This window comes from Pogona vitticeps, chromosome 3, assembly GCF_051106095.1.
Source record: "Pogona vitticeps strain Pit_001003342236 chromosome 3, PviZW2.1, whole genome shotgun sequence".
NCBI lineage: Eukaryota > Metazoa > Chordata > Lepidosauria > Squamata > Agamidae > Pogona > Pogona vitticeps.
The window spans coordinates 18,414,030-18,428,536 of record NC_135785.1 but is presented as its reverse complement, the minus strand read 5'-3'; the positions used below and the strand labels follow the sequence as shown (position 1 = coordinate 18,428,536).

Genomic DNA, 14,507 nt, shown 5'->3' with positions numbered 1-14,507 from the left:
TCGAATCCACGTGACGGAGTGAACTCCCGTCGCTTGTCCCAGCTCCCACCAACCTAGCGGTTCGAAAGCATGCAAATGCAAGTAGATAAATAGGGACCACCTCGGTGGGAAGGTAACAGCGTTCTGTGTCTAAGTCGCACTGGCCATGTGACCATGGAAGATTGTCTTCGGACAAAAACGCTGGCTCTGTGGCTTGGAAACGGGGATGAGCACCGCCCCCTAGAGTCGAACACGACTGGACAAAAATGGTCAAGGGAACCTTTACCTTTACCTAGCTCAGTGGTTCCTAACCTTGAGTCCCCAGATGTTCTTGGATTAAAACTCCCAGAAGCCTTCATCACTCCCTGTGCTGGCTAGGATTTCTGGAAGTTCTAGTTCAAGAACATCTGGGGACCCAAGGTTTGGAATCAATACTCTAGATCAGTGGTGTCGAACTGTGGCCCTCCAGATGTTCTTGGCCTTCAGCTCCCAGAAATCCTGGCCAGCAGAGGTGGTGGTGAAGGCTTCTGGGAGTTGAAGGCCAAGAACATCTGGAGGGCCACAGTTCGACACCACTGCTCTAGATGATGGTGAACAGATTAAAGCTTGATTCAGATCAGGCAGAGGAGCTTCTAGTCAGTCAAAAGCTAGGTCAGGGAACAGAGATTCAACCTGTGCTGGAGAAAGTTAAATACTATGAAAGTGCAGGTTTGCAGCTTGGGCAGGTTCTGCTCTGAGCCTGAATGCCCAGATGTTCACAGTGGTGAGGAACACATTTGCATGGTTAAAATCCATGCACTATTTGGACCGACTCCTTAACAAGTTTCACCTGGCTATAGTGATACAGACCTTGTTTACATCTTATTTGACTTATTGCAATGTGCTCTATATAGGGCTTCCTTTGGAAAGTTCTGGGGCTCCTGAGTGGGTCCAAAATGCTATGGCAAGGCTGTTCATGGGAGCTACTTATCAGTAGATCTCTATTGTATCAGTGTCACTGTCTTCTAGTCCATTTCCTAGCATCATTGGTTATGTGCTGGTATGACTTATGAAGCCTTATAAAGCTTGGGTCCAAGCGATCTGAAGGACCTTCTCACTCTTGCTCTCCATGCAGGTCTTAAAAATCCTTGGGCTAGACCTTTATCTGTGTCCCACCACTTTCACAAGGACACTTCAGGAGGACAAGAAAGGTCCTTTTTGGTGGCTAAATTTCCTGCCCTTTGGTGTTCTTCCACCAGCAGATGAAAACTTCTTTAAAGGCCTTTGCGCATTGATCAGGACCTGTTGATGACAGGTGTTTTGCTGATGCTGTTGTTTTTTAAGTGGTGTAAACTGCTGGATAGCTCAGTGATTTAGGCATCTGGCTGCAGAGGCAACAGCTGGGAGTTCAATTCTCCACTGTACCTCTGGTGAGTAGAGCCAGCCTGTGTGGCCTTGGGAGAGCTGCACAATCCCAGGGCACCCCCAGAACGAGGGAATGGTAAACCACTTCTGAGTATTCTCTACTTGGAAAGCACACTATGATGATGATTTTGTTGTTGTTGTTTAGTCGTTAAGTCATGTCTGACTCTTCGTGACCCCATGGACCAGAGCATGCCAGGCCCTCCTGTCTTCCACTGCCTCCTGGAGTTGGGTCAAATTCATGTTGGTAGCTTCAATGATGCTGTCCAACCATCTCATCCTCTGTTGTCTCCTTCTTTTTTTGCCTTCACTCTTTCCCAACATCAGGGTCTTTTCCAGGGAGTCTTCTGTTCTCATGAGATGGCCAAAGTATTGGAGCCTCAGCTTCAGGATCTGTCCTTCCAGTGAGCACTCAGGGTTGATTTCCTTCAGAACGGATAGGTTTGTTCTCCTTGCAGTCCGGGGGACTCTCAAGAGTCTCCTCCAGCACCACAATTCAAAAGCATCAATTCTTCGGCGGTCAGCCTTCTTTAGTACTCATGTAACATAATAAGAATCCAGGAAATCTTCATGATTTCCCTTGTTTTTTTTTTCTCTGCTCATTTAAAATTAATGCTTTTCCCCCCTTTTTCCTTGACACTGAGATTAAATTCAAGGTACTTTATTTTGCTATAAAACTGATAGTTTATTTTGGTTCCAACGTTTAACCTTTGCTCCTCATAACCTGGTAGAAACTGAAGAGATTATAGATTTCTTAGATAGCAGCTGCTTTTAACAGCAAATTACTGTATAACACTTAAAAACAAATATGAGTACTAAATCTGCAAACTGTTTCTGAATAAACTATAATTTTAAATTTAGTACATCAAACATGATGAGACAAAAAGAAGAGGGAAATGTTTTTCATTTTTCTTCCAAATCGGCTTTTCATTGTGGCTTCAAAAATGTATTTATTTTAATATCTTTCTTAGATGTGAAGATGGCCTGCCACTTTCTATCTTCCATTCTCTAGCCAGCTTAATTATTATTGATTAAACATCTTTTTTAAAGGGAAATACCTGTTCCATAACTGGGTGCGGTTAGCCAGTGAAAACGCCCAAACTAGGCTTATACTGGTTTGAAAGAGTCTCTTTTTTTCCCCCCCAAAAAAGGAGATGAATTTTGCTCCTTATAAATTAAAAAAAAAAAACTTGAGGCACAATTAAAGACATAAAATAATACATGAAAACGTGTTTTAATGTTAGTTTAAAAGATCTTGATAGAAAGCCTTTCTCTAGCGCTGAAAGGGTAATAGCACTGGTGCTAGGTTGGGAGCCAGAACTCTAAAAGCAGGTGAACACCAGAAGGCTCTGTTCTGCTTATCATCTACCTTTCTTTAGAAGTTAGGGGTACATGAAAGAGAGCCTCCAAAGATGGACTCAGTGCACACACAGGTTGGTAGGGAAGTCGATTCTCTTTCAGGCACTTGAGTTCAAAGTCAATGAAAGGGTTGAAGAAAACATCCATATTTTTTAGATTCTTCCCAGTTATCACCAAAATGTGTTTCCATCAGCTGACTGCAGTTTCTGAAGAGTCTTCAAAGCTAGCCTCATGTACAGCAGTGGATGTGAAGAAATAATGCAAGGATTTGGGTTGAGATCGGCCACTTGGCATGGTAAGAAAGCACCCCAAGAATTCTTGAAGGCACAGACAAAGTTCTAACTCCTGTCCTCTGAAGTTGTCAGCCACAGAGACGGGTGAAACATTAGGAGGAAAAACCTCCAGAACACGGCCAGACAGCCCAAAAAACCTACAACAACCAATTCTCAATCCCACTGGAATATTAGCTTTTCTGTGAAACACACACACACACACACACACACACACACACACACACACACACAGAGAGAGAGAGAGAGAGAGAACAAACCACACCCCTAGATTTTCCAGTTTGTTGTCTGTTATGTTACAAACAAACAAATTATGGTGACCTTATGAATTAGTGACCTTAGAGAGGGCCAACCTTAACAACCCTACTCAGGTTTTGCAAATGAAAGAGACTGTAGCTTTCTTTGTTGAGTCAATCCTCCTCACACTCAGTCACCTTCTTTTCTTGCTGCCTTCAACTTTTCCTAGCAGTATTGTCTTTTCCAGTGAGTTTTACTCTATGAAGAACCAAATTACAGTTTGCATCCCTGCATAGCAGTCAATCCCAGTATTCCAAATTCCAAACTTGACTTGTATTCTGGGTGCAGCCCCATCTACAACAGGCTAACCAGGCATTCTGTCTATAATCAAAGACATACATGTCATGAAGAAGCATGAATTCTTAATTGCTCAGCACATCAGATCCTTACAGCTGGACGTTATTATCTGATAATTTCTTAAAAACCAAGTTTCCTGGTGCTGTAGAAATGTGGCCCTTTTAAAACATCAAATATACTTGGTAAAGAAGCTAATGATTACATGCTCAAAACCTTGGCACAATCTGTAGTGGATGTATTGGGTGATAATATGCAAGACTTTGTATATCAGTGGGCTTACTTGCTGCCACATGATAAACCTGTAATACCATACATTACAAGCAACTTGAAGGCATATTTTATAATTAAGAGATGGGAGAAAATGAAAATTAAGAATTCCTTTATTTTCTGAATAGGCAGCCTTTTCTTCTTTTAGTAGCTAAATTCCAATAAGATTTACATATTTGTTTATTTTTCAGTGTGTGGGGAAAAAAATCACTATTTCAAACAAGTAATAGCACCAAGGAACCCTACAAACTTGTTTCCACCTTCAACAATCCTGAGATAATTGTACCTCTATACCTGTTGATAATCAAAAGGTTAATCAAAGAAAAGAGAATTTGCAAGGAAAAGGTCATCTAAAAATTAGTAATGTTTGGCTTCATGCAGCTCTCAATGACAATGCAAATAATGGCTATTACCAAAGGTATGCTAGCATAGATAGAGCTTGGATTAAATTATCAGCAAAAAGTGACCTGTCAGTGACTGCCTGGTTAAAATATTATGAGATCTCTTGCCTATGTATTGATTCATGACAACTACATAGTGACCTCTGCTACCCAAATGAGCCTCAGTTTTGCACTTGGTCTCTGGGGCATGATAATATAGGACTCTTGTCTGCACACTATAGTAAGACAGCATCTTAGAAAGCAGAGACATCACCTTGCCAACAAAAGTCCGCATAGTCAAAGCTATGGTTTTTCCTTTAGTGATGTATGGAAGTGAGAGCTGGACCATAAAGAAGGATGACCACTGAAGAATTGATGCTTTTGAACTGTGGTGTTGGAGGAGAATCTTGAGAGTCTCCTGGACTGCAAGGAGAACAAACCCATCAATTCTAAAGGAAATCTATCTTGAGTGCTCACTGGAAGGACAGATCCTGAATCTGAGGCTCCAATACTTTGGCCATCTCATGAGAGGAGAAGACTCCCTGGAAAAGACCTTGATGTTGGGAAAGTGTGAGGGCAAGAGGAGAAGGAGACAACAGAGGATGATGTGGTTGGACAGTGTCATCGAAGCAACCAACATGAATTTGACCCAACTCCAGGAGGCAGTGGAAGACAGGAGGGCCTAGCGTGCTCTGGTCCATGGGGTCACGAAGAGTCAGACACAACTAAACGACTAAACAACAACAACCCAAATGAGTCTGAGTTTTGCACTTGGTCTCTGGGGCATGATAATACAAGACTCTGGTCTGCACACTATAGTACGATCAGTAACTTTGTGTATGGTTACTTCCCATGGTAGACTTCCCTTTCACCCATGAGCTGTTCCTCAAGGTCCGAGAATCTTCCAAAACAGAATTTAATGCAGAGTGAGGAGATGGCAGATTGAAGAGAATATTAGCATGGACAGAAGCAATGTTCTGGTTTTCTGAATCCTGGCTCAGGGATCTCATGAAAAGATTTGGTAATAGGTCAAGTAGAAAAGAAATGTCCTGGATTAATGTAATTAACTTAGTGAATTCATTGCTACAAAGTATGCTAGGGGCGACTAACTGTTAAGATAGCTTTTCGAAATGAAAAGAACAATTCATGAGAACTGCCCATACCTGAATGCAGTACACATGCTGAGACGTTCAAAAGGGGATTGCTATCATTCTTGGTTAGATGGCAGCTTGTCTGACCTACTAAAGTTACTGCCCCACATCTGTGTGTCTGTGTAATTCTTACAGTCAATTTAGGAAATATTTGTTGCAATGTGTATTTGCCAAAATACGGAAACGATATCAGGTTGCTCATAGTGTAAGGAAAAATGGAACAAATGTTATCCACTTAACCTTATGTCTTCAATTTACAGATGCCAGGCAAACTGAACAGATCCTTTTATATCTCTAAATTGAGAATCTATAGAAGCAAAATTTTATTTATTTATTTATTTATTTGATTTATACCCCGCCTATCTGGACTACTCGTCCACTCAAGACGGCTAAAATGTATCAGAACGTTCTTTCTTATTTAGTGAAAGTAGTTTCTGCACTGTATTGTTTTTTTGCCTAATCTAGAAATTTTAGAGACAGGATGCTGCTGAAAATAAAGGTGATTCTGTAGCAAACAACATTTAAAAAATCATGATAGTGATTGATTCATTTTTGTAATCCTTTATTTTTTTTTAATTTGATCCTCCCATAGTAATGTACTGAAATGCATAACAGTTACATTGTACAAAGCATTTAAAGAAAGTACCTCAACTTGCTGGTTATTTCAAAATGAGAGAATAAACAAAAGGAAAATAAAATCTGGTCCCTCACCAAAAGGGCAAAATACCCACCCCTCCCTTCCCCTGCACCCAAAATAACTGAATACAGTTCATTATTTACTTATCGGGGTTTTTTCTTTTTCTTTTTTCTTCTTTTTAAACGTAAGTTTGGAACACTTCATTTTACAAATAGGATTAACATGAACATAACATCACACAAGCTCGCAGACCACCAGCATAAAATATTGGGTACAGTTTTCTTATTCTCTCTTTTTAATCAGAAGAATCATGCTTTCATGAAGAAAATATTAGAATGCTTTATACATTTGAATCATTTTGTTGTATTACAAAAAAAAACCAACAACCTCTACATCACCTCTATTCATTATTAATTTCAGCAACATGAAGAAAAAAATAAACAAGAGCAAAAGAGGAATGTAAGATTTTTTTTTTCAAACACTGTTTGCACGCCCAGATATGCAGATCAGTTTGTCTCCCTTCCTCTTTCGAAGTCCTCGGGTGCCCAGAAAAACAATGGCGGAATCGAACAGTGCTATTAATTTCATATGAACAGTGCTACATTTAGCAAGAGTGCTTTTTATGTAATCCACAAACAATTGTTTGCCAACAAATAAATACATGGTACACGCAAATGCCGAAAAAGAAAGAAATCAAGAGCTACAAATGAACAACACCAACAAAATTAAACAAACAACCAAAAAAACAGCAACGTGATTGTCTAAACTTAAAATGCCATTACATTTGATCAGGAAACAGTGTACTATAGTGGTATGTTCAATGACGGTGGTCTTTTACAAGTGACGTGTTGAAAGACACACCCCCTTGGATTGCTGAATTCGCCCACTTTTTTACATTATACACAGACATCTTACATTATTGTCTCATGTGGTTCTCTTTTTTTAATTTTTACAATGCAGTTCAGGAGGCAAATGTTAATTGGAGAGCAAGATATTCCTTGTCAGTTCTCGGTTAATGGCTGATGTATATCTGAGGGATCTGTTTTGTCTTCATTCGATGGTTTCAAATGCATAAAGCATAAAGAAAAAAAATGTGTAGAGAACACACCTGTTTTTACTCCTGCTGCCCTTCATGGTACATGAAAACAAAATGAAAAAGGAAAACAAATCTACTTTAGTTTAGTGGAGTGCTCATGTATGTCCTAATGCAAGTCTTAACCCATAAATGCCTCCCCCAGCAGGTGGAGTGGAAGACACATATTCCCCATCCAGGTCCATTTGATCTGTGTATTTGGAAAGTTGTGTTGATCCTCAAAATGTCAGCAGCTGCCTTTGCTGTGCAAAACAAAAGACTGAGAATAAATAGTTTTTTTTTCCTTTCAAATCATTCAGTTTAAGGTCACCTGACTTTGAATGTGACCTGTCAGATTTCTAAGGCATTCTGCTCTGCAGTCTTTTAAATAGTCTTCTAGCAAAGAGCCATGTTGCTAGTTTGGACTTGGTCCCAAATCCAGTTAACACTTGACGGGGTCATACATGACTAATGGACTGGATGGCACCAGATTCTGCAGCAGCTCTTGCTATATTGTGCCACATATTGGAGGAGTTGTGGGATGCGGAGTGGAGAGAGTCCTTGTCAGAGAGCGAGAGCATCATAGCGTAGGCCTATGGTAAAAGAAGGAAAACAATTAGTTAAAATTAATATTGGCTATATCCTTAGTTCTGACACAGAAGAACATATTCATGCAATGGAAGGTACTGCATGAGTCCTGTTGAGAGAACAGTTTTAGGAGCATGCTAAGTTATGGTTCAGAAAGTCTACTTTCATTGATTCCTGAAGTCTTATAGTAAGAAAACTCCTTGGCAAAGCATACTCTAGACCAGCCATTCTCAACCTTTTTATGGCCATGGCCATGAACACAACATGAAACACAAGCCAAATCAGGATTATGCAAGTCGCATAATGAATCTTGTAAGGTGGTGTGTGAAGGACTGTTTCCAGTCTGTGGCCCCCTTCAAGTGTGTCATGCCTCCCCCCATTGAGAATAGCTGCTCTAGACTAGTGATTCTCAAACGGGGGTCCTCAGATGTTCTTGGACTGCAACTCCCAGAAATCCTGGCCAGCACAGCAATTGGTGAAGGCCCAGGGAGTTGCAGTTCAAGAACATCTAGGGACCCCAATTTGAGAACCAATGCTCTAGACTAGGGATGGAGCTCTCCTGGTTTAGCAAATGGAAGAAATGCAAAAGGCTTTTTTTTTTCATGTTATTTCATTGATTACCAAAACAGGTTCTAAAACCTCTCTATAACACAAACACAAATAATTTGCAATAATGAAAGAGGGATAATGCACAAAAGTTTCATGTTATTTCATGTTTCCCTCTTTCGTTGAACTTTTATTTAACCTTCCTGGGATTTTTCTTAATCCAATAGAGATGTTGTCAGCAACCAACCAGTATGTCCAAGAGGAGGGCTTGAGAATTTTTTCATGTGTAAAGGACCCGAATTGGTTGGAATCTGGTGAGAAGTATTGTTTCTTTGCTTCAGCCATTTGTTGTTGGGTGTATAAGGCCCTGTTGCCCTCTGTCTTGGATTGTGCTGGGCTATTGGATTACTACTGTTGCTGCTGCAAGGTAGCCTCCCTGTGCCATTCCACCTCCTTTGGTGATGTCCTGCTTATCCTGTGTTATACAGCATATATTTCTTTTTTTCCTGAATCTTGTTAACCTTCCTCAAACCTTTGGCTTATTTCTTATTTCTCTCTATTTGGGAGGGGGGCAAAATTTCATTCTATCACCCTTCTATCCATAAAGATTTTTTTAAAAAAACAATCATTTAAATGGCTTTACCCAAACATGGGGTACAAAACAACAAAAAGTAGGAAGACTGGAGAGATCAAAGGATGTACAATAGCTTTGAAAACACTGATATTTGGTGGAACAGCAAGGTCAGAAAGTCTCTCTCCCTGAAACCTTTGTGGCTTAAAAGAAGAAGAAGAATCCCAATGCTAATCCTGTCTCCAAGGAGGAGGGTGTGCTTCTCCAAACTTTGGAAAAATTGAGTAACTTAGACTTCTAGCAAATCCCTTGCCACTGCCTCATCTCTTTCCCCTTTTGGATCTTCTGATTCCCCTAAGGAAACAGATCCCAGAAAACCCAAGCATTACAAGACAAAGCAGAACTTTAGGGGGATAAATGAAGGTGATGCCAATTGCCCTTCTTTGAGTAGCTTTTATCTGCAGTTCGAGTTGTTGCCGTTCTATCTGCACCAATCCATGGCCATATGGGCACCAGTCCAATGGCGAAATAGATTGAGTTGGCTCTTTGTCTTCAGCATGGATGCCTCGAAATCTAATATCAGCAACTGTCCTTTATATTCCCCAAAAGAAACATAGGCTTTACCTGGGATTTGGATTTGCGATGCAATGGTGGTTTTAAGTCTTCTGGCAAATGAGAGGTGGTGAATGCTGCCAGTTCAGCCTCACTGAACTGGCTTTCTTCTATTTTCCTCACTTTGAGACTATCCGTGAAGTGCCTTATGTGGTCCAAAGCAGAGAGTCCAGTTTTATCAAACTCGTCTTCCTTATATCTATATTTTAAAAAAGTGACCAAAATTGGCATGTTGAATGGTTTTGGAAAGGAGATTACTAGTAATACAGTACTGTATATATACTGTGCTTGTAATACTTGATTTGGTTGTTCATATTAGTAACAGAAACAGGGCAAACGTCAGAGTAATGACTCTTAAATTCTTAAACTTTTATTTAAGTTCCAAGGATATGTATTTAAGTAAAGCATGACTAACTTTCTCTCCATCATAGCCTTTTGGAAGCTCTTCAACTGCACAGTTGTTTCTCTACCACAAACATTTTTGCATATCTACAAATAATCATTAACAGTCATAGCTCATTCAGTAAAAGAGATACAGTAATCTGGTCCAGTCCTAGAGACTGAGGCCTCTATTGTCTGTCACTGCTTCAGTGTGAAAGCTTTTTGATTCATCCCCCTATTCTTTTGCTATCTCTCTCTTTCTTTCTTTGTAACTTTACATGTTGTTGATCTGATTTACCTATACTTTCTTGGCAATTAAATATTTTACATTGGCATTTATTGTATATGTAAGCCAACTTATTGGCCAAAGGGAATGCAGGAGATAAGTCTCCTGCGTAACATCCTGCAACAGACCAAACAGTTTGGGCTCCAGCAGAGCTTTGATGAGGCTGATCAGACTTTGACTCTATGCCTTCTCACCAAGCTCTGTTTCTTCCATCACCATATCCTTAATTGTGTGATTTGTTAGCCTACTGCCAGAGCAACATCTGTAGTATTAGTTCACCCTTGATTCTTATTCGTCTAGTTTGTGTCACCAGCCAACCTTAGATCATATCAAGACAAGAACTGGGAAAAGCAGGGAAGGAACTGGGTCTGTCACATATCGACATTAAGGTGATAGAATAGACCAGAAGTGGGAAAAGAGCAAATACATTTCCAGAGTCTAGTATAATGAAGAGGGTTAACATTCCAGGGAAATTCTTGGCCCTCCTTTATAAAGGCAATGCTGCCTGGATGCCTTCTGGTAACTCTGTAAGTTGTATTTTTGCAGTATTTGACAGTACCCTTGAGGTTAGAGTCTACCTGCCAGGAGTAGATTTGCAATTCATTTCCAATGTGTTTGCTTCTTCATAACTGCCCTCAGTAGCCTCTTCACATATATTGCTTGTTGCAAGTTCCTTAACTGGCTTCCCTGTTATCTCACTTTCTTCATCTTCTTCATCCATCAAAACTTCATCTTCTGCTTCCTCATCGTCCAACAAGTCTGAGTTTTGGCTTGCCACCAAAGTCTTTTCATCCTTAAGGTGACTTCCATTCATTCTGTCAAAATATATATATACACACATATATTAAAACTGGCAACACAGAACCAGCCGTGGGCAGTTGCAGAAAGGGGAATTTGTTTTCCATACTTTATTTAGCACTGACTATAACATGGTCACAATTCTGCCATTATTAAAATCAATATTACCTCATCCAGTTCATTAACTTGCCAGTACTCTTCTGAAATTCAATTCACAGCCTCACAGGTTTGTACAGGTAGCTGTTCTCAGTATTATGCTACTAAATTTTAGATTCCTGCTTCCTTCTCACGGATCTTAAAAGCAGAATGCCTATCACATTTACTCTTGGCCTAAGGGGGAAATTATTTATGCTATATCCCACAGAAAAGTTCTCATAATGATTGATGGTCTGTTGGTAGAGGTTGAGCTACCTCACAGAGCTGACCTAAGGATAAAATTAAATAACCTCATGTAGACTACTGTGAAATCCTTAGGGGAAGGACACAATGCCATATACAAACATATACAACAAGACATAGCATATGGTAAGATATTTATATGGAAGGTTTGGGAGGGTTATTCATTCATTCATTCATTCATTCATTCATTCATTCATTCATTCATTCATTCATTCATTCATTCATTCATTTAAACTGTTTATGTACTGCCTGACTTGGTGCAATCAAAAGAAGGTAGGGAATTAACTCATGAACCCACCAAAAGTTCAAATAAAGAAAAACATAAAAACACAACTACCAATGTAAATAACAAAACAAGCTAACTTTGCAGAGATCCTGCGAAAGTGTTCTTTTTCATGCATTTGAAATAAGAACGAGGAGCATTTTGTGTTGGCACAAGAGAAGAGGAGAGGGGCTTCAGATCAGGTGGAAAAAGTCGAGGGGGTTAACTGGCAGAGCGTGGCAAGGAGAACAAAGAATGTGCCTTCTGTTAATGCATAAAAGCACACATCGAAGGAGCTGTTTTGAACGTTTGGACTAAGACTACTTCGACTTCTGCACAGGCTCCTTGTCTTTTGTGATTAGCCATGCAGCTCGTGGCATCTAGTATGTGGTGGTGCCCTAACAGATTCTCACATTGCCAAATATGTTCATGGACCCAAAAGAGCTGGAGAGCCCTGGTCATAAATTGTGGCTTTTGTGATGAATAAACAGTCCGGCAAATCTTTGTCATTGTTTAGAACAGTACACCAGGAATTTTGTTCCATTTAGTTTTATAAATCATCCCCTATAATTTTAACTGGCAATAAACGTTGACTGGTCTGCCTTTATTAAGTCAAACATGTAGCGATGTTCTCGTGAACTGGAAGCTGCCAAGCTTATCCACCCCATCCTTTAGAGCCAAATTATTTCTTTTGAAATACAAAGGAATTTCATTTGTCATCTGATTGCTTTTAAATTTTTCCAATAAATTGTGTATTTGGCTAACTAGAACAAGCCACAACCACCACTGTCCAAATCATGTAGCACTACCCACAAGAAATTGTCTTCTGAGTTATTTTCTTTTAAACTTCTATTTGAATTTGATCAACAGTTATGTTAGAAAGAAGAAGAAATAGGATACAACAACAATCCTGTTGCGCAACTATGTGCCCAGCAATGGCTGAGGCAGAAATGAAATCGCCTAAGTGCTTCTGCCGACACATTGTGCAATCAGTTGTGTTGGAGAAATGAGAGCAACTGCACAAGTGCACAGCACAATCCCATTTTGCCAGGAATGATGTCCAGCACATTTACACCAACACGACTTTATGATCCACTGGCATGAACAGGATACTTGCCAGGGATCGTCAAATTGCAAACTGCGCTAGATGAAGGCCAAGTCAAAAAAGCTTGAGCTAAACTAATGAAAACCCTACAGTCAGAAAACAGATTTACTAATTTACATTTTTCATTTGGAATAATTTGCCAAGTATGAAACACCTATCAAAAGTAGCCTAAAGTGTTAAAAGACAGAGGGAAACAGCGGACAATCCATTAACATTTTCTAACAGGCCTCATACCATACCTGAGGACACGTTGGGAACAGATGTGAAAACTCTGTTAACCCATGAGAAGCAAGCAAGAACATAGTCTGAATATGTATGTAATATATAAACACCTGCCTTCACGAATGTATGCCTACTAGTTTTGACCCCAGAAGAGAAATGAAAAGCCACAGGTAGTATTCCCTTTCTACTCTTCAGAACTAGAAAACAGATTTTAAAACTAAATTTTTCCTGCTACTACTTAAATGCATGTATAGTTACAAGTCTGTATGAATATTATATGTATCCTGAATGTAATGCTGCTGCCAACTCCAAGTTTTAAAAAAGGACATACCGTAAATGTAGTTAGACAATAATAAGAGAAAAACCATTATATCAAAACCATTGCATCAAATATATAATTGTACCTACCTACCTACCTACCTACCTACCTACCTACCTACCTACCTACCTACCTACCTACCTACCTACCTACCTACCTACCTACCTACCTACCTACCTACCTACCTACCTACCTACCTACCTACCTACCTACCCGGGGGTGGGGCAAAAAATCCAGTGCTGGAAGGATGATGTGCATATATAATTTGATCTGTTAACACAATCTGGGTCAAGTGCCCCTTTTCAAGAGATGGAAGGAGGAGATGCACAGCATTTACAGAAACTCCACTGCCACCTCCCACTTGGAACTTGCATGTATGATCTCAAAGTTCACTAAGGAGAGTATTTGGTCTGAAATTGATCAGCACATCAAAGAGTAAGTAAATCTCAGCATTTCAACACTGGTCCTATTGTTCTTTTTTCCCCCCTGCAAATGTATTTCAAACCTGAATTGCTATATATGTAATCTGATGAGGCACAACTAGGAAAGTTACTTAATAGGTATGCACAGAATATTTGCCTTCCTTATAATTGTAGGTATTGGACAAAAGAGAGGTAAACCTCCAACTAGCATGGACAGTGACCATGGTGGTTGAGGATTCTGGCATTTGTAGTCTTCCATTTGTGCAGAATATGTACCTATATTATCATCTATTACTCCCACAATAAAATGCAATCCATGCCTTATCCTAATCATGTCTCCTCATTAGGATCCAGTTCACTTTTCAAGAATGTCTCAATTAATATGTATTTTCTTCTTCAGGAATGTTTGTAGGGATGCCTAGATATGCTTCAGAAAGAACATTCACCATGAACAGAAGTTTTCACATCAGGGAGTATATTGAAAACACCCCACCCCCCATGTAAGTAAATCTGCTGGTGGAAAACTGTTCAAGGATGTGATTTCTTATGGCTTGCAGGTGGTAAGATCAGGCTTTCTATGGCAACTGCATGCTGCTCTTTTATGTTTAACAAATGTCTCACAAAGAGCTCCACATCACACACATACAGCAAAGAGCTGCTTCTACTTCAGCTGTTTGGTTTCATACAAAAAACTAAAACCAAGTGCAAATCCCTGAACTGGAAACAGTGCTGAAGTACTCAGAAGCTCATATGGCAGCCAAGTGCTACAAGGGGCTTAGTTATTTTAGTCCCAATCCCTCACAGTTTGCAGGAAATGTAAACTTCCCATGTGCTATGTCAGACGCATATTGCTGATACTGATGAAG

At 39.8% G+C, this 14,507-nt stretch overlaps 1 protein-coding gene across 14 annotated transcripts in view; it reads right to left on the bottom strand.

Moving 5' to 3' along the window:
• Positions 1 to 5,966: 5,966 nt before the first annotated feature.
• Positions 5,967 to 14,507, bottom strand: part of MECOM (MDS1 and EVI1 complex locus) — a 635,199-nt gene continuing 626,658 nt past the window's right edge. For all 14 annotated transcript variants that reach the window (XM_072996170.2, XM_072996172.2, XM_072996173.2 and 11 more), the window contains 3 exons: positions 10,693 to 10,929; positions 9,460 to 9,646; positions 5,967 to 7,723 (listed from right to left, as the gene is read on the bottom strand). In XM_072996170.2, the coding sequence (XP_072852271.2) occupies positions 7,589 to 7,723; positions 9,460 to 9,646; positions 10,693 to 10,929 (559 nt within the window). In that variant the 3' untranslated portion in view covers positions 5,967 to 7,588. The remainder of the gene's footprint in view (positions 7,724 to 9,459; positions 9,647 to 10,692; positions 10,930 to 14,507) is intronic.